General features: G+C 42.0%; 1 protein-coding gene across 4 annotated transcripts in view; it reads left to right on the forward strand.

Moving 5' to 3' along the window:
* The window catches only part of LOC129702814 (general transcription factor IIF subunit 2-like), a 75,782-nt gene extending 59,976 nt beyond the window's left edge, over nucleotides 1-15,806 (forward strand). For 2 of the 4 annotated variants that reach the window (XM_055644807.1, XM_055644806.1), the window contains 4 exons: nucleotides 314-413; nucleotides 8,990-9,133; nucleotides 15,099-15,243; nucleotides 15,327-15,806. In XM_055644807.1, coding sequence (XP_055500782.1) covers nucleotides 314-413; nucleotides 8,990-9,133; nucleotides 15,099-15,243; nucleotides 15,327-15,430 — 493 coding nt within the window. In that variant the 3' untranslated portion in view covers nucleotides 15,431-15,806. The remainder of the gene's footprint in view (nucleotides 1-313; nucleotides 414-8,989; nucleotides 9,134-15,098; nucleotides 15,244-15,326) is intronic. The other 2 variants (XM_055644809.1, XM_055644808.1) reach the window with 1 other exon arrangement.
* The last annotated feature ends 3,780 nt before the right edge of the window (nucleotides 15,807-19,586 follow it).

Raw genomic sequence — 19,586 nt, forward strand, 5'->3', positions numbered from 1 at the left:
TACTCCCCCCACCCCCCATCTCCCTCTTCCTCCCTCTCCTCCCCCTCTTACCCTCCCTCCGCCCTTCCCTCTCCCTTCTCATGCTCCCCTCTCCCCAAGACTCTCCTTAAAACCAATTATTATTATCAAGCTTTTGGTCACCTGGATTCGTATTTCCACCTTGGCTCTGCATTATACGTTCTTCTATGTTCCAATGTAAATCCATAGGATGTGTTGCTACATTAAAGATACTATTAATACCAGTTGTTTTGTTGAATATGCTGTATTCTAAAACATTCTAAAAATATTTTTTTCTTTTGCCTCCACACTCTAGACAGCAGATTGAAGAATCATCCAAACCATTCCGCCTTTCCCTACAATTGGAAAAGGCTGTAACAACAAATTATAAGCCTGTTGCAAACCATCAATACAATGTAAGTCAGATTTCTTTACTGACCGCATTGAAATGTGTGATGATTAATGCCAATGAAATACAATGCTGTACAGTCGCGAGTCTGTATTTACAGATAATTCAGTACATATATGGGTCAAGAGATATGAGATGATCATGAGATGGATTAAAAGGTGTACTCGGGAGGGATCTAACAAAGGTATACTGTTGAAACTCTCCCAAAACAGTTAACATTGAGTTGGAAGTATTTTTATATTTTGCTTTTGGGCCTGTCCCACTTAGGCGACTGCAAGGGACTATGCAGTCGCCACATGTTCGCGGGTGATTGCCGGGGAGTCGCCTTCATGGTCGTTAGGAGTTCCCGCATTCTGGGAACTAGACCTGGCCTCATTATGGTTGCCGCAAATTATTCAACATGTTGAAAAATTCGCGGCGACCAAAATTTGGACCCCATGGAGAGTAGCGAGAATTCTCGCGTCGTAGGTGCTGTTGTTGTGGGTCGCCAGGTAGTCGTAGGTTGTCATAGGTTGTCGCCGTTGCTGACTGGTGATTTTCATTGGCTCATTGCAAAAAAGATATGTAAACAGATCCACGTGGTGACTCAAATGCACTGCATTTAAAATAAGATTATTTTAAACACTAAAACATAAGCAATGCAGTGGATTTAAAAGAAGATTCTTTTTATACATTTTGATGAACCTAACAAACACTAAACCACAAGCAACGCACTGCATGTAGAAGCAGAATCTTTTTATATGTTTTGATGAATGAAACAAAAACAAGCAATGCATTTAAAAGAAGATTATTTTTATATATGTTCATGAATCAAACAAACACAAAGACAAGCAATGCACTGCATTGAGAACAATTATTTTTAAAGATATTTTTGTCACTAAAAGATACACAAACTCAAGAAGTGCACTTTGTTTAAAATTAAATTCTTTTGACAGGATGTGGATGTACCCGAAAAGGGACTTATCTTGTGGTCTGCAGTGGGCTCTCCTCCTGTTTTGTGGTGTGGGATGTTTGCTGCTGGTCTTCATATCATGTTGTTCTGCCATGGTACACTGCTGAGTTTGGAGTTGTAGTAAGAGCAGATGTGGTCTCTCTGCTCCTTGGCTCTCTTTTTGCCCGTATTTCCTGGCAATCTCTCCAGTGGCACAATAGGTGCAGCCTGTCCTCCAGTTCTCCATGAGCCTGGTGTGATGTTGCCTGTCTGGTTGTTCACTCGGTCACCCTCCTCCATGGCTGCTGCTGCACTTCTGCTACATATGAGGTTGTGGAAGGCACATGCTGCGTAGACAATGGTCTCCACATTCTTGGGCTCCTGCTCCATCGTAGTCAGCAAGCATCTGGATCTGTTGGCGAGGATGCCAAAGGCGTTTTCCACGACCCTCCTAGCCCTGGACAGCCTGTGAGGTCCCTCTCAGGTCATCAACCATGACCTGAGAGGGAATGCATCATCAGCAACCAGTGTGTAGTGGATGTTAGGGTGGTCTTCTGCTTGAAGAGATTCTGGATCAGGAAAGCGGGCTGTTCCTTTTTCCAGTGCTTTCCCAAGGGAGGTCTCTTTCCAGATCGTACCATCTGCGACATTGCCAGGTTTGCCCACATCCACAAACAGGAAGCCTCGATGATGGCCTCGAAGGTCTCTCGGACATTCTTGCCGATGGTGTTGTGGGCCACAAGAAAGTTGTAGGAAAGGCTTTCTTGTGGCCCACCACTCCATCGGCAAGATTGTCCGAGAGACCTTTGAGGCCATCATCGATGCTTATGAAGATGAAGTTGTGGTGCCCTAGTACACCAGATGAGTGGAAGAGAGTGGCGCAGGGCTCTGATAAAAGATGGAACTTGCAGCACACATGTGGGGCAGTTGACGGCAAGCATGTGGCCATCAGGTGTCCACTCAAGGGAGATTCAATGTACTTCAACTACAAGAAGTTCCACTCCATCGTACTCCTAGCTGTGGTGGATGCAAACTACAACTTCCTGTTTGTGGATGTGGGCACACCTGGCAATGTCGCAGATGGTAAGATCTGGAAAGAGATCTCCCTTGTGACGATAGGATAGGATAGATAGCGGAGGGCGATGGCTCGGTGCAGGCCTGGTTCCAGCGGCTTCCTCATATGGGTCTTCTTTTTTTTCCAGGAGAGGGCTCATTGTTGCCTTCAGCTTCTGAAACAGCTCAGGGGGGATTCTAGTGAAGTTTTTGAAAGCAGCCAGATCTTCTTCATGTAGCACATTAATCAGGTTGTCATACTGGCCCAACCTGCATCTCCTCCGGAAGAACAGCTTCACCCACTGAGACCTCTTCTTGGGTTTCTTCTTCACCATTATTCTTGTCCTTCTGTCTTCCAGATGTATAAGCAAGAGGGCTGCTGAAAGCAGCAAGGCTTGTATTTCTACTGAGCGCAATGCCCTCTGAAGTTCCTGCATGGCAGTCATGTCTCAGAATGATTTGAAAACCCACCCTGCAAACCATTTTATAATAAAATAGGATGATGTTATTGTTTTGGTGGTAATTTTGATGCCTACAGAGTCGTAGCTTGATGCTTACAGGGTTGTAGCTTGTCGCAGCTTGAATTTGGTGGTCGTAGGTGTAGTCATAGGTGAGTCGAAGGTGATCGTCCTAAGTCCCCACTATTTGGTCGCAGGTTGCCGGGAGCTTGTCTTAGCGTATCGTCGTCTAGGTAGTAGGTGTCTTAGACATAGTGGTAGAATGGGGTTGAGTCTTCGGTTTTTCGACAATTCAACAAGATTATGTCAGTTGCCGGCAGTACCCTGAAAAGTCACCTAAGTGGGTCAGGCCAATAACTCAAAGCTTTTCCTGATTTAAAAAAAACGCTCTAGCCAGTAAAACGGGAATTATCTTACGGTGTCACAAAGCCAAATAAAGGTTCAAATTGCAGCAGAAGTTGGAATGGTAAAGGATTGGGCATGGAGAATATGAAATAAATACGCTTTTTTTCTGCTTTCTGGTTCCTGCCAAAAAAATGGGGCTGCCAGTCTCAACTGGATGCACAGCAAAGGCATTCCTGCATTTCTCTTCGTTCAACCCTCGTTCTCTCTCTACTTCTTCCCCCCCCCTTCTTTCTCAGCATCCTACAGTTTCAGTTAATGGTCAGCAAGTACGTCAGAGACAACCACAAAAAATGTGTTATTTCTATCTCCACCAAGGATCTGTCCTTGCTGATACATACATATTGGTGTCATGTGGGTATCTTTCCACATTACGCTGATAATGCTCAGGTCAAGTTCAATGTAACTATGCAATTTCCTCTAGTTCAATATTATCCCCAATGCCCAAACTTCATACTCCTATCATATGTTTCATTTCAGGTATATATTTATAACCTACTAGTCCTGTAATCTCTAAAGTTACAGATCATTTCTATAATTCTGTCAAAAAAAATCCTTCCATCACTGATATTATTATTATTTTTTTCTGTTCTCTCTCCCTGTTTCCTACTGAGACCTTTGACTTTGACAGGTGAGCTTCCTATCCCACATCTTCTGCAAACACGTCCTCTGTTACTGGGAAGGACAGAAATACCACAGATCCTATCCTATCTGAAGAAGAGTCTCGACCCAAAACATCACCCATTCCTTCTCTCCAGAGATGCTGCCTGTCCCAGCTGTTTGTGTCTATCTCCTATCCTATCCAATCCAATCGTCTCTTTTTGCCACCTATTTGAAACCCTTTCCTTTGATAAAGATTTAAATCATTTCTCTTTTGATTTATTTTCCACTTTTTCAGCTCCATTTCTTTTCATCAATATTGCATATTAAAAATGCGTGCAGTGATCATCCAGATAGAGCATATACCTCAGGATGATGAATTGACATTATAAATCAGAGGGATATTTTAAGGTTTGTTAAAAATTGTTACGATATTTGCATGACTGATTAAGATATGTTAGAAATCGTAACATGGATAAAAATCAATAAGAGGGTTTTCAATACCTAATGCATGGGGGTGAGGACCTATCAAATGCAGAGGTTTTTTTTGCAACCTCCTCGTGCCCCAACTATTACAGAAGAAATTATTTGGAGTAAGGATTGGAGAAGCTTATAGTGGGGATCAGGCAACATAGAAACCAGTTTGGGATAGGTTAGAGAGGGTCTGTCAGAGCTTGGGAGAGCTATCACATGGACAAGGGCTCTCGACTCAGTTTGGAGCTGGAGGAGAGGTCAGGTGGACTGGTGATTGACAGTCAAAATGGTGAAGTGCAAGGGGTCAAACAGTCATTGATTTGTGATTGGGAGACTTGGCAAGGGTGCAACGTGTGTGTGGGATCTGTTAGATAGCGGCCACGGGGCTCTAAGATATCAGTAGCAGGGTAGCTGCAAGCATTGAGTCATCGGGTCTTACAGGCCTTTCGGCCCAACTTGCCCACACCGGCCAACATGTCCCACCTACAATAATTTCACCAGCTTGCATTTGACCCACATCCTTCTGAACCTGTCCTATTCTATCCTATCCATGTACCTGTCTAAATGTTTCTTAAGTCGTGTGCTAGTCCCTGACTCAACTAACTCCTCAGGCAGCTCGTTCCATACACCCACCACCCTTTGCATGAAGAAGTTACCACTCAGATTCCTATTAAATCTTCCCCCCCCCCCACCCCTCATCTTAAATCTATGTCCTCTGGTCATCGATTTCTCTATTCTGGGCAATAGACTCTGTGCATCTACCCAGTCTATTCCTCTCATGATTTTGTACACCTCTATAAGATCACCCTTCATTCTCCTGCGCTCCAAGGAATAGAGTCCAAGCCTGCTCAACCTCTCCCTATAGCTCAGGCCCTTGAGTCCTGGCAAAAAACTCTTAAAGGAAAAATCATTGATAATCCAGTGGATGCCTTGGACATTCCATCCTTTCTAGCGGTGGGTTAGGCACGATCAAGCTTCTCTATCACCTCCTCCTCCACAGAATGATAGTTACAGACACAGGCCCTTCAGCCCACTGATTTCACACCACCAACCCCCCATTATACCATTTTAGTTTCCCCGTGTTCCCATTAAGTCCCCCCAGCCTGTGTGTCTTTGAAAAATGGGAGGAAGCCTGAGCTCTGAAGCAACAATATAACTGTGCCATGGGAAGTTTGCTTCAATGAACAAGACCCTTGCCTTTCATGGGCTTCATCGGCGCAGAAATATTTTGAACATCAGAGGCTGTTTGAAACCATGGGTTCTGACCTGTGGCCTTTATATGCCCATGACTCCTACACATTGAGCACAAAACAAATTTCCAGAAATACACGCCCACACTGTAAACACAAATGTGTTTCTGAGAAAATGTAATCGTGAAACACATAGAATTGTGCCACTCAATAGAACTTAAAGGACAAGATATTTTGTTCCCACACACCATTGCTGCACAGAGAGATGTTTTTGATCAACTGTTGCATATTCCTTGCAAAAAGAGGGTGAAAAAGCTACTTTTCTTAACTACTAAACCAGGTTCGCTTCTTAATAAACAGACACCACACAAACTGTTTGGTAGACCAGTTCAAAACTTTACTTAACATCGGCCGATGGAAGGGAGCGAGAATTCCAGTCAAGTGACCAATGCAGACACTTGACCGTCCTCCGTCCACCTTCCCTTAACAACAGGATTACATTGCCTTAAATAGGTTTTTTTGTCCCCTTAGCACATTCCACAGACATTAGTCATGGTCAGAGGTACAGGAAAAGGTTTCCACAGAATGCATCACATCAAAGGCCTTTTGTTTACATGGTACAAGATATACTAAAAACATTGGCCATTTGCTTTAGGTTATTTTATCTCCAAAGAGATCACCCTAGCTCTTTTCGCTGCTTCCTCTCTGTCACTTGGTCCCTCATAAACATAGACTATTTGCTTACAAAAATGTGACTAGCTATGTCTCCCTTCCTCTCTGTCTCTTCCTCACTTGGGAGACAATGTTATAGGATTTATTATCTCACACACACTGCAACCTAAGGCAAGCCTAATTTAAGACTAAATATAAGCTGTAAGCTAGCCCAGAAGCCAATTTAATATCTTCTTATATTTTTAACTAAAATTCGGCTTCATCAATTCAATTCAATTCAATTCAATTCAATTCAAAGCACTTTATTCGTCCCCGAGGGGCAATTTAAAAAGGCGCATTACAGTAGCTTTTTAAAAAGGGGCACAATCAACAAACATAAGCAGCACGCATACTGCACAATCAACCAGCACACGCATTTCACAGACACACTGCACAATCACACATCAGCATTCAACACATAGCAATAGTTTTAAAGTGCTTCCTAAGTGCTTCAATTAAAAAAGTGCATATAGAAGGTTATTCATTTCATATGTTCATGAGTCAGTGATCAGCATTAAAAAGCTGGACAGCCCTGGGGATGAAGGTTGCCTTCCTCCTCTGTGTCCGGCAACCCGGACAGCGGAGTCTGCGTCCTGAGGGGAGCCACTCAAACTCAGGAAACAGGATGTGAGAGGGGTCCTGAAGAATCCTGCGTGTTAACTTTACAGACTGTTGGTCGCATAGGGCAGTGAGAGTTCGGACGGGCTGCTCAATGATTTTTGAGCAGACCTTGACCACATTCAACAGGCGGTTTCTGTTTTGCAGGGTGATGGAGTGGAACCAGCTAGTGAAAGAGAAGGTTATTACATTTTCAATGAATGCGTAGTAGAATGTAGTGAGAATGTCTTTGTTAATCCCAAATGACTTCAGCTTCCTGAGTAGGTACTGTCTCTGATGGCACTTTTTAAGGATTTCCTCTATGTTAGAGGAAAACCTTAGCAGGTTGTCGAAGGCTGTTCCCAGGTATATGTATACCTCCACTATCTCCACTGGCTCCTGCTGGATGATAGTGGTGGCTGCCTCAGCCATCTGTCTCTGTTGGGGGGAGAAAGTCACAATCATGTCCTTGGTTTTGCTTATATTTAGCTCAAGACAAGACTTTTCACACCATACTATAAAGTCCTGCAGGGCTGAGCTGTGATGTTGTGTGTGGCTGGGAAGAAGAGACAGGAGAACTGTGTCATCAGCAAATTTTACAAAGTGGCAGTTTGGCTGGGTGGATCTGCAGTCATCAGTGTAGAGAATGAAGAGAAGTGGGGAGAGGACACAGCCTTGTGGAGAGCCAGTGAAGGTGAAGAGGGTGTCGGACAAGGTGTGGTTCACCAACACCCTCTGTGATCTGTTGGTGAGGAAGTCTATAATCCACAGAGTGAGTTGGTGGTTGAGGTGGAAGCGGGTGATGAGCTTCTCAGCCAAAATATGTGGCTGCATGGTGTTGAATGCTGATGCGAAGTCTACAAACAGAAGTCTGGCTGTGGCCTTGGGGATTTCCAAATGCTTATGGATGGTGTTTAAGATGAATATTTTTGCGTCATCGACACCCCTGCCAGCCTGGTAAGCAAACTACAATGGATCCATCATCGAGCCAGTTGCCTTGGTGATGTGCTCCTTGATGATCCTCTCCATGGCCTTCATGATCAGGGAGGTGAGAGCCACCGGTCTAAGGTCATTCAGGACCTTGGTGGTGCCCTTCTTTGGGATGGGAATCACTGTTGAGTTTTTCCACATCGCGGGGACTGTGCTGCTGGTCAAAGAGCCCTGGAACAGATGCTGGAACACACCTCCCAGCTGCTCAGCACAGTGGGGACCCATGAGGAAATAGGTGGCGATGGACGTGTGCTGACAATAGTTGAATGATGCATTATTTGTCACATGTGCAACTGAACAGTGAAATTCTTTTTGTATATATTACACATGCTGGTGTTGCCATGTTTGGCACCATTATTCAAAGTCCAGTCGATCCACATGCTCAATGTACTGGAGCAGTTCCCATGAACCAATATCTCTCTCCCCTCCTCACCTGGCCACCTTTGTGTCCCACCAGTGGCGAGCCTTCGAGTGGGGCTCCGGCGAGCCTTTAGGCGGTTCCTGATCTTGTCAACCAACGAACCTTTGGGCGGGTTCCTGGGTCCCACCGACTGACTGCAACAGGATCCAGGCTGCTGAACGTTTTACTGCCTCTCGGCAGGATCTCCTCATCAGTTGGTAGTTATCCCAAACTGTGAGAATGACTGAAGAGGCTAACAGAATGACAACGTTTATGTCACTCCCTTCTCTGGACACCGGTCTATGTGCGTCAAGAGCCAGGCAATGCAATTACTGACACTAATTTGCAGTCTACTGAGATTGTCAAATGGCCACTGCAGAGGTGCAGTATGTTCAGATTGTTATCATCTACAGGTCTTCCAGGCCTTTGCTGTCAGATTTTTTTTGGGATGAGATTTTAAATATTTGTTTGATATTATGTCTACTCCAAATATCAGTTGAGGGTTAGCTGCAGAGCTTTCCTGCTCCCACAGGCAGCATACTCCAGTCCATTAGAGCAAAAATAATCAAGAGATAATTAATGCACCTAAAATCACAAATGCATCTAATAGCAAGGAAATCCAAAGCAGAACTACAAACACAGGAAACCGGTCAGGCAGTATCTGTCAAGAGAGTCGACTCTTTAGGTCAAGAACTTGGTCTTCTCCTATTTTGTGGGTTACTGCTGTGGTATTTAATGTGTGCAGTATAACCGTACTAATCTTGAGCTTTCTATTAGATTGAATATGAGAGGAAGAAGAAGGAAGATGGGAAGCGTGCCCGAGCTGACAGGCAGCAAGTGCTGGATATGCTGTTTTCAGCATTTGAGAAGCATCAGTACTACAACATTAAGGATCTGGTGGACATCACAAAGCAGCCCGTTGTAAGTAAAGAGAATGATGCATAGTTCTAATCAAAGAAGGTTCTAATTCTACCAGTGACATCTACTGGATATAAGGTGCATGGTTCTCCTGGAGTTCTTGAAGTAGCCATAGGTGATATCATTTAGTGAGGAGCCAAAGGTGGAGAGTTATCATTTAGTTCATGCTCCTGTATCCAGTACAATCAAACTTTTCAACAAGTGCACAGAAGCAGAGATCTTACTTCCCCAAAGAATTAGATTTATTTTTACTAAACAGGCAAAATTGCCAATGCTGCACATACCACTTTTATGAAACTTTCATCTTAGTCACTCTCATTATGGTTAGAATGGTTTGCTGCCCAAGTCCTCTCTGCAGCGCCAGAGGCCCAGGTTTGATTCTGGCTACGGGTGCTTATCTGTAGTTTGTATGAGAAAATCCCCGTGCCCTGCGTGGATTTTCTCAGGGAACTTTGGTTTCCTCCCACACACCAATGACGTACAGGTTTGTAGGATAATTGGCTTGGTATATTAAAAAAAGTAAATATTGTCTCGCGTATGGGATAGTGCTAATGTGCGGGGGATCGCTGGTCGGTACGGACTGGGTGGGCCAAAGAGCCTGTTTCCGTGCTGTGTCTCAAAACTAAACTAAACCTTGCTCTTGTATAAAATTAACTTGACTGTGCTAAGTCCTTGACTGCCTTATATCTTCCTACCTCATTATCCTCCTGATGTTAACGCACTGTCAAGGTATAGCTTAACTGCCATAACTAGGAATTATCCAAAGAAGAATATTTCTATTTGTGCTATATGTTCCATTCAAACAACCCACTAAGCTGTAATTTCACTTGGCAGAATAGGAGCCTTGTGCCACTTGGTGGAAATGGTCAGTACTACAGGAACTGTTTGAAATAAATTATAATGTTAAATTGATGTTTTACGTTGAATAACATGGATGAACATCTCAAGATACATTATTAGGATAGGTATCTGATGTCAGCAATGAAATATTTGAAAATACTTTGAAATATCATCATACAGGCGGGTCTTGGCGGTAGAACCGTTTGCGGAGGGTAAGGCAAGTCAAGGCAATTATATAGCACATTTCATACACGAGGCAGACTCAAAGTGCTTCATATAAAAACATGTCATACAATAAAATAATAAAATGAAATAAAATAGAAGAATTAAAAGAAAATAAAAGCAATGTTAAAAATGCATTATAAAAAGTGCAAAAGTTAAAAGTGCAATGTAGTTAAGATTTAGCTGAAAGCTAAGGTAAACATAAAAGTTTTCAGTCTTGTTTTAAAAGTGGTCAAAGTTGAGGCAAGTCTTAAATCTTCAGGAAGTTTATTCCAGCTATTTGTTGCATAGTAACTAAATCCTGCTTTCCCATGTTTTGTATTTACTCTGGGAATCACTAACAGATTGGTCTCAGAAGATCTTAGCGGTCTAGAAGGCTTATATAGTGGAAGCATGTCAGTGATATACTTTGGCCCTAAACCATGTAGTGATTTATAGGTGAGCAGCAGGATTTTGAAATCAATTCTCTGACATACAGGGAGCCAATGTAAGGATTTAAGAATTGGTGTAATGTGTTCAAATTTTTTGGTCTTTGTTAGAACTCTAGCAACAGCGTTCTGAACAAGCTGTAGCTGCCTGACAGTTTTTTTTCGGAAGACCTGCAAGGAGACCGTTACAATAATCTAGCCTACTAGTAATAAAGATATGTACAAGTTTTCTAAGTCTTGAGCTGACATGAGTCCACATGAGTGGCTATACACAAAAGAATAGCCACTCAGCCCCTCAATCCTATCCCATCTTTAAAGTGTCATCTCCGCCCACCTCTGTGCTAATTCCCCAGGTTTTCAAAAATGTATTTACCTACACTTTAAATATGTCCAATGATATTGCCTTCACAACCCACCTAGGTAGAGAATTCCAGTAGTTAAAGAAGTTGTCTCTTTGAGGATGCCACATTTCTTGCCTTAACCAATCTACCAAGGCTAACAGTGGAGCCAGATGGAGTTTGAGGGTGATTTACCCCTATATATCACTTATTTATATAAATCTTAGCGGAAGATATAAACAAGGAGCTATAGCCTAGCCTTTTCCAAAATGTCAAGATTCATTATTAAGGTTGTGGAGCAACAAATTAAAAAAATGTAATATGATTAAGTAGAATAAAATAAAATATGTCATACAATATTTGTATGACATATGTCAACAAAATAGAGAGAATAAAGAGGAGATTTACTAGAATGTTGCCTGGGTTTCAGCAACTAAGTTACAGAGAAAGGTTGAACAAGTTAGGTCTTTATTCTTTGGAGCGCAGAACGTTTAGGGGGGACTTGATAGAGGTCTTTAAAATGATGAGAGGGATAGACAGAGTTGATGTGGATAAGCTTTTCCCACTGAGAGTAGGGAAGATTCAAACAAGGGACATGACTTGAGAATTAAGGGACAGAAGTTTAGGGGTAACATGAGGGGGAACTTCTTTACTCAGAGAGTTGTAGCTGTGTGGAATGAGCTTCCAGTGGAGGTGGTGGAGGCAAGTTCGATTTTATCATTTTAAAATAAATTGGATAGTTATATGGACGGGAAAGGAATGGAGGGTTATGGTCTGAGTGCAGGTGGATGGGACTAGGGGAGAATGAGTGTTCGGCATGGACTAGAAGGGCCGAGATGGCCTGTTTCCGTGCTGTAATTGTTATATGGTTATATGGTTAATAAACAAGGTCCAATAAAGGGACAATTATGGCTGTCAAATCTAATTATGTTTTGGTGGGATTAAGTTGGCATTGTCATGAAGGAGAACCCATGAATGTAATATGTGTGGATTTTCAAAAGGTATGTAAAGCATTTACTGCATAAAGGGTTGCTACATAAAACAAGAACCTAATGTTAGCATTAGTAGATTGGTTAAGGGGCAGTAAACAGACAGGAGAAAATAAATGCAATTTAGCAGGGATCATAACTCACCTAACACAGTAAATTATTAACCTTTGAAATGACCATGCAATTATTTTTTTCTTTCTTCATGAGATGTGGACATCTATGGCAGGGCAACAATTAACTCCATTCCTTTGAGTTTTTGAACTGAGAGCCAATATTATTGATTCTGGAGTGACATGTTGATAAAGGCAGATTTTCTTCCCCAAGGATGTTATGAACTTGATGGGTTTATGACAATCTAGTAGCTTTGTACTATATTAGTTTAAATTCCTCAGCTAATGTGGTTGGATTTGAACTTCTGGATGGGAGCACAGTAACTTAACCATTCTGCCTACATTCTGTCATATGTCTAAATCTGTCCATAATACCACGTGAGGTGGGAGAGTGAGTTTGGAGGACGCAGAGGCCATAAGAGATAAAGACAGGTTTAGCCCAGGGGAAAATGAGGAAATTGAGATGAAGCAATTTAGCAAAATAAAAGTCAAAAATATTGAATATTAAATATTTTTGAATAGGGAACAAGTAGTTAACATTGTCAGCATGGTGAGCTGGTTCATTAAATCCAGGACATAAACATGTGACTACAGCAATCAAGGAGTAGCTTTTTCTTTATTGCAAGGAGGTTCAAAAGTAAGGAAATCGCATACTTGACAGTGGTGAGCAACATTTAGAGCATGCTGTGGAGTTTTGCTCATCGTTCCTGAGGGAGGATATGCTAGCCCAGAATACATGCAGCATAGATTTACAGGATTAGCTGGTGGAATTATGAAGTTGCCGGATTAAGGTAGTTTGAGGAAGATTGGAATTTAAGAAAATGGTTAACAGTTTCTGTGCAACAGCTATGATTCTGAGAGGAATGGTCTGGGTGGATCCCACCTGCGCAGGAGTCCAGAAGCATCTTATTGAATGGCTGAACAGGTGCAATAGGCCATTTGACCAAGCACATACTTTTGTTCTTCATGTGAGCTTAATAAGTTAAACGATCAAGTGATAAAAGGAATGACATAGCAAGGAAAGTGGGTGGTATTGGGACAGGTAAAGAAACAAATGGTGATGTATGTGGGAACAGCAGAACCATCAACTGAAATTGATTCACTCATCATTGGGATGACCGTATAAGCCCAGCTGAAAGATGTAATGCTGTTCCTTGACTTTGCATGGAACTGTATTCGAGCAGAGGTCAGAGTGGAAAGGAGGACTCTCTAACTTCTACAGGTGCACAGTAGAGAGCATGCTGACCGGTTGCATCGTGGCTTGGTTCGGCAACTTGAGCGCCCAGGAGCGGAAAAGACTACAAAAAGTAGTAAACACTGCCCAGTCCACCATCGGCTCTGACCTCCCTACCATCGAGAGGATCTATCGCAGTCGCTGCCTCAAAAAGGCTGCCAGCATCATCAAGGACCTACATCATCCTGGCCGCACACTCATCTCCCCGCTACCTTCAGGACGTTGCAGCCTGAAGACTGCAACGTCCAGGTTCAGAAATAGCCACTTCCCCACAGCCATCGGGCTATTAAACTCAACTGAAACAAATCTCTGAACATTAATAGACCATTATCTGTTTATTGCACTTTTATCTGCTTATTTATTGATGTGTGTATATATTTATATAATGGTATTTAAGAAGGGACTGCAGATGCTGGAAAATCGAAGGTAGACAAAAGTGCTGGAGAAGCTCAGCGGGTGCAGCAGCATCTATGGAGCGAAGGAATGCCGTCGCACTAGGCCCATCCAACATTGCCGCCGCACCGGACTTGCCGAACACCCTACATCAGTCTGAAGAAAGGTTTTGGCCCGTAACATTGCCTATTTCCTTCGCTCCATAGATGCTGCTGCACCTGCTGAGTTTCTCCAGCACTTTTGTCTACCTTTTATATAATGGTATATGGACTCAATAATATGTTCTGTATTCATGCCTACTATATTCTGTCGTGCTGAAGCAAAGCAAGAATTTCATTGTCCTATCTGGGACACGTGACAATAAACTCTCTTGACTTGACTTGAACTGATTAATGGCAGGCAATTGGAAGCTTGCAATTGGAATGGCAGATTTAATGGAGGTGTTCCGCAAAGCAATCGTCCAATCTGTGTGTTGTCATTATATGTTGTCTTCTAACAAGAAAGCAGTACAGTTTGGTGCATGCATGAATCAGTGGGTTGGGTTGTTTGTTGGCTTCCTGACTAATCCCCAGAGATGGAGATGGAAAAGAATGGGAAGGAAAAAGATGGAGATGGATCACATTAAGTTGGAGGGTAGAAAAGACTAATTGATAATAATCTGCCACTATCTTCTCTTTACTTTACATTCATGTTAGCTACTACAAAATATTACCTTTGAGGTCATTTTATTAAAAATTCAAAATTAAGCTATTTTATGAATTTGCAGCAAAAAAGGGGGGGAATGGTGAAAGTTCCCCGTCACTAAACACCCTGGAGAGATATCAATCGCAAGTACAGCCCGACTTCCATTTTCAGAGTCTGGATCAAGGAGTTGGTGATGAATGTACACGGCAGCCATATCCCCGAACATCCTAAATGTAAATGTGACTCATAAACTGCATTGGTCCATGCTGATGAAGAAATGTTGGTGAGGAAACAGGTTCAAGTTTCTACATGGAGGTTCAGTGTGAGAAAATGGTTGTTGTTCTGGAGTATCCTCTATTGTGATGAGAGGAATAGTGTCAGTGTGCTCACATATTTCAGTGTCCTGTTACTCACTTTGCCATTTCCAAAGCTCAAAGCCAGTCCTAATCATTTGTTCACTCTCATGCAACCAACCAGAGACAGGGGGGAGCTGATTGTGTTGAAATGTTTCAACAAAGACAGGCTTACTGGCTAGAAATTTACAACTACTGATTCCTGGCACTAGGAATTCTCACTAAGCTTGCCATGTCTGCATTGTTCCAGAATATTGATGACGCTCAGTAGAACCTGGATGTGTGGCCAGTCAGAGGGAAGTCTCTGAGTCTTGATACAGTTACATGTAATACTACAAGCTAATCCAGTAACAGAAAGCATTGGATTCTCTTTCCAGTACTTTTGGTGCTGTGCAACCTTTGGCTTGTTAGGTTGCACTGATATGCTGCACAAGTCCAGGTTCCATAACATGAGAGAGCCAAGATGGATGCGTGTGGCCAGTCAAGGGAAAGCTGGTGATCAGATATCTAGCGGTATTGGAGGTACTTGTAGCAAGATTTTTCCATTATTCAAGTTGCACATTTTGGTTTAGAATGTAATTTTGTTGTATCTTCCTTCTCCACAGACATACCTAAAGGAGATTTTGAGAGAGATTGGCATCTACAATGTAAAAGGGACTCACAAGAACACATGGGAACTAAAGCCGGAGTATCGGCATTACCAGAATGAAGACAAAAGTGAATAGGGTCATTTGATAACTAAGAAAAATAAGCAAACCAGCAAAACGTTTCAACATGCAGTCAGCATCAGTCATTAAAACCTGAGCAATGAGATTTATATCTATTCATAGCCTAAAAAAATGTATGTGGCTCTAAATTTTTCAGCTGATGGGGAAAGGATTGATAAGTTATGTTTTTATATGAATCAAGAAAATGCTTTGTATCTTTAAGTGTTTTGATGTAGAAAGTTAATTAATGAGGGGCTACATTTGTATTGTCAATAAAGTATTATGTTGAAACAATGTAGGTGATCCTATCTGATGTCATGAATTACTAGCCTTTCATCTACTTTTCATGATATAATAAACATTACAGTAAGTACAGTACTTTTGGTGATGTGGTCCCTTTCTTTATCCTAGCCATTGGCAAACATCTTTCTGCTTAAAACATGAATTGGGTTGATGCTGACTTTCAGTAAATTCTACTGCAGAGCGAGAATGCTTGATAACATAGGAATAGAGATCTTGTAAAATAAAATTTCTATTGGTGAAGGCAGAGCATATCATGGTAATTGATATTTTTTTATATCTGGGGGAAGCTGCTTTCATGGCTGAGGAGATCCAGGGCCTTCACAAAAATGTTGCTCTCTCTGTATAGTAAAGGGACCAGTCGGGTTAGGATTATTTCCTTTGGACAAGCAAAATACTCCAGGATGCAAGAACTAGTTAATGTTTTAGATTGATGACCTTTCCAACAAACAATAGAATGTTCTTTGGAATGTTATATCTGAGAACTGACTTGATTGAGGTTAGTGTGGGACAGAATATAACAGAAGGATGTTAATTTCAAGAGATCAAAATCTGACACTACAAACACCTCAACCTCCTTGCATTACATTTTTGTCTGGTACAGAAAGCCAATCAGACAAGATCAGAACACGGCTGGGATTTCAGTCTCAAATAGTTGCACTTCTCAAACCAACTGGACCTTGCTTCCCGCAACTTCTTAGGCTGAACAAAGGCAATTTGGAGATAACGTTGGTCTCTTTGCAGTTTCAGGCTGATTGTGGTGGGGGAAGCAGGAAGAGGAGTGGCAAGAAAATCCTGGCAAGTGATAAGTTGATGCATGTGATGGTATTTTTTTTAGGTAGATGAGTAGACAAAAACTAGAGATGAGAAGACAAAATGTGTGAACTAAGGAAAGAAGAGTGGTGAATAGTGGTCCAGAAAGAATGTAAGGGAAAGGTGAGATATGGGTCGAATTCCATTGGCACAGGGAAGGGAGGTGTGGTTTTGATTAGTGACCTAGAATTGGAGAATTCAATGTTTATACCATTGGGTTGTAAGCATAGGTTTGGAATATGAGGTGTTGCTCCTATTTGCTTGTGGTCTCACACTGGCAATGGAGGTGGCACAGGACAGAAAGGTCAGTATGAGAAGGGATTAAAATGTTTAGCAACCAGGAGATTCAGCAGGCCAAACGCAAGTGTTCGGCAAATGATTGCCAAGTCTACTTCTCGTAGAATAGTGGGGTGCAGGAAGAAAGCTGGAAGAGAGGGGCAGGATAAAGCCTGGAAAGCATTAGGTGGAGTATTTGATGGGCAGATGGTTGGACAAAGGCCAGAGATGAAAATACATAAGGTATGAGATAAAAGGATTGGAGATGAGATCCAGCTGGGGAACGGGAGGGGGAGAATTCCACTCTCGGTGAGCATTTCACCGGGTACGTGCGCTTGTCCTACTGGATCTCATCTTTATCCATCTGTTACTTGTCATGCCGTCTCAGGATTCTCCACTTCCACCTCCATCCCCAACAGTCTGAAGTGTCCCGACCTGAAATGTCACTTAACCATGTTCTCCAGAGATGCTGTCAGACCCATTTTGTATCTTCCATGAATACCGATGTTTAAATCCACAGCTTTGAGGAAAATTAATCCTGCTATCACATCATTGTGAAAATAATAATGTAGCACCAAGAAGTTTGTATCCTAGTAACGCTTTTAATGTTATGTAACAGCACAAAATACTTCACAAGAACAGGTACAACTGGCAACCAGCCTAAAGTGGCATTCATGACCAGTCAGAATAATTTTTGAAAAAGCATTGAAGAGATTATAGGGGATTACAAGAGACAAGGCATGCAGCCACAAAAAATGAAAATGAGAATGTTAATGATTGCAATACTGAGCAGGATACAATCCAGGTCAGCAGACATGGCGATGGATTAACAGGATTTAGCGTTGGTTTGCTCATTGATTGGGTGGAAATCCACGCTGAATATGACAATCAAATCTAGCAATTTAGGAGGCATCATCAACACATTTCCTCTGGCTACAATAGGATGGTTAATTAAACATGACATTATAGATTCTTGCCCCAGTAGCAAGCCATTGAATAATGCAATGTAGTCAATTACTTTAGCTTCAAATCCTCAATGCAGCTGGAAATGGTGTACTGGTCAAATATTAACACTGGAGTAACTCAGCAGGCCAGGCACCATCCCTGGAGACTTGATGTCTCAGGACTGTCCCACCCCGTAAGACATCACCCTCCCATGTTCTCTAGAGATGGTGTCTGACCTGCCAAGCCACTGCAGCGCTTTTTCTTTTTTAGTAAACCAGCGTCTGCATTGCTTTGTGTCAACACGAGACCTGAAACTCCTGGTGAAAATGGAGGCCCGAAATGAGGATGCATAGCCATTAAAAAAAAAAAATTAAATGGCGTCAGAATCAGAAGGAAATACTATTACCAATTGATGAAGACACCATAACTAAAGCCTGCTTCATTTATCCTCAACATCCCAATCACAAAGTGGTGCATTGTTGACGTACAAAAAATGGTGGTAAAACCATTCAATTTATGGAATTTGATGTTGTTAGAAGTTACAGGGCTGTGGGTAAGTAGTGCAGTGGGACTGGCTCAAATTCAGTACTCTTGTGCTGGGACCACCGGTCTTTTCAAATTTAATATTCTAACTTTCAAAAAAATTGGTCAACTCCATTGCACACAAGTCACAGGATGAGAATGAAAGAGAATGAAAGAGCTTGGGACACACTCCCTTCACAGCTCCTTACAAAATGCCTGGCTCTTATGGCCCAACCAAACTTGGCAAAAGGTTTGATCGCTCATGCTCCTTTATTACAGTGAGGAACAAATTCCATTTTGTTAGCAGACTTTTGATCTCAGGTCAGAAATACTGTGTAAATTAGAATCTTCTTGTGTAACACAAACGAAGAGCCAAAATTTGTTTTTCCCCCCATATGTACTTTGTTTTGGGTTTAGGCCTTTAAAGTTAAAACGTGCAGCCTCAAAAAAAATCTACCGGTCATTTTTTACACCAATTGAGCCATGTACTAATTGGCAGCAAGCTTGTGTTTAACACTGCATTAAGATAAATGTACTCCAAAATTACAATTCACATCATTAAGATACGACACCACCTCGTGCAGATATGCTGCATCATGCTACAAAGATCTTTATTTTTGCAAAAAGATATAGTTCTCAGAATTGCCAACATTACAAAAATTAAAATAGCAAAACTTAGCGGTTTGGCATGCATAATTTTCATTATGGGGAGTAGCAAGATTTAGTGAAGACATGCATTGTGATCATTAATGCAGCTATAGAATTCAGCATAGCAACCAAGACCATATCCAATACTGGCCGATGGCAGAACATCACTTAATTGACACTGCCAGAAAAAATGAGATGCAATGGATGGATTTAGTGTAATAGGAAAGCCCAATGATAGTAATAATAAATTCCAGCTGGTACAGATCAGCTTTTGTGAAGAGTATTCAACAAGATTGCATGCCAAAAACACAAGGTGGTCAACTAAAGCAAGAATTCTAGCTCTCCAGTTACATAAAGGGTTAACCTTCACCTTATTAGTCAATTGTCTCTTCACAAAGGCTGCTACCTATTTTAGCCTAATGGCAGCCCACCCTACTAATGGAAATCCTAAAACAAAGTCAGCAAACCTAGCAATTTCTGTACTGTGAAACCCAAACTAACCATGTCTAGCAGGAATAGCCAGCTAAGAAGTGCCACCAGCACACCAGGCAATTTCTGTACTATGAAACCCAAATTAACCATGTCTAGCAGGAATAGCCAGCCCAGTGGAACCGGCACACAGGAGTCAGTTACAGCCCAGAGGAACTGGCACAA

The sequence above is a fragment of the Leucoraja erinacea genome, chromosome 13, assembly GCF_028641065.1.
Source record: "Leucoraja erinacea ecotype New England chromosome 13, Leri_hhj_1, whole genome shotgun sequence".
NCBI classification, from domain to species: domain Eukaryota; kingdom Metazoa; phylum Chordata; class Chondrichthyes; order Rajiformes; family Rajidae; genus Leucoraja; species Leucoraja erinaceus.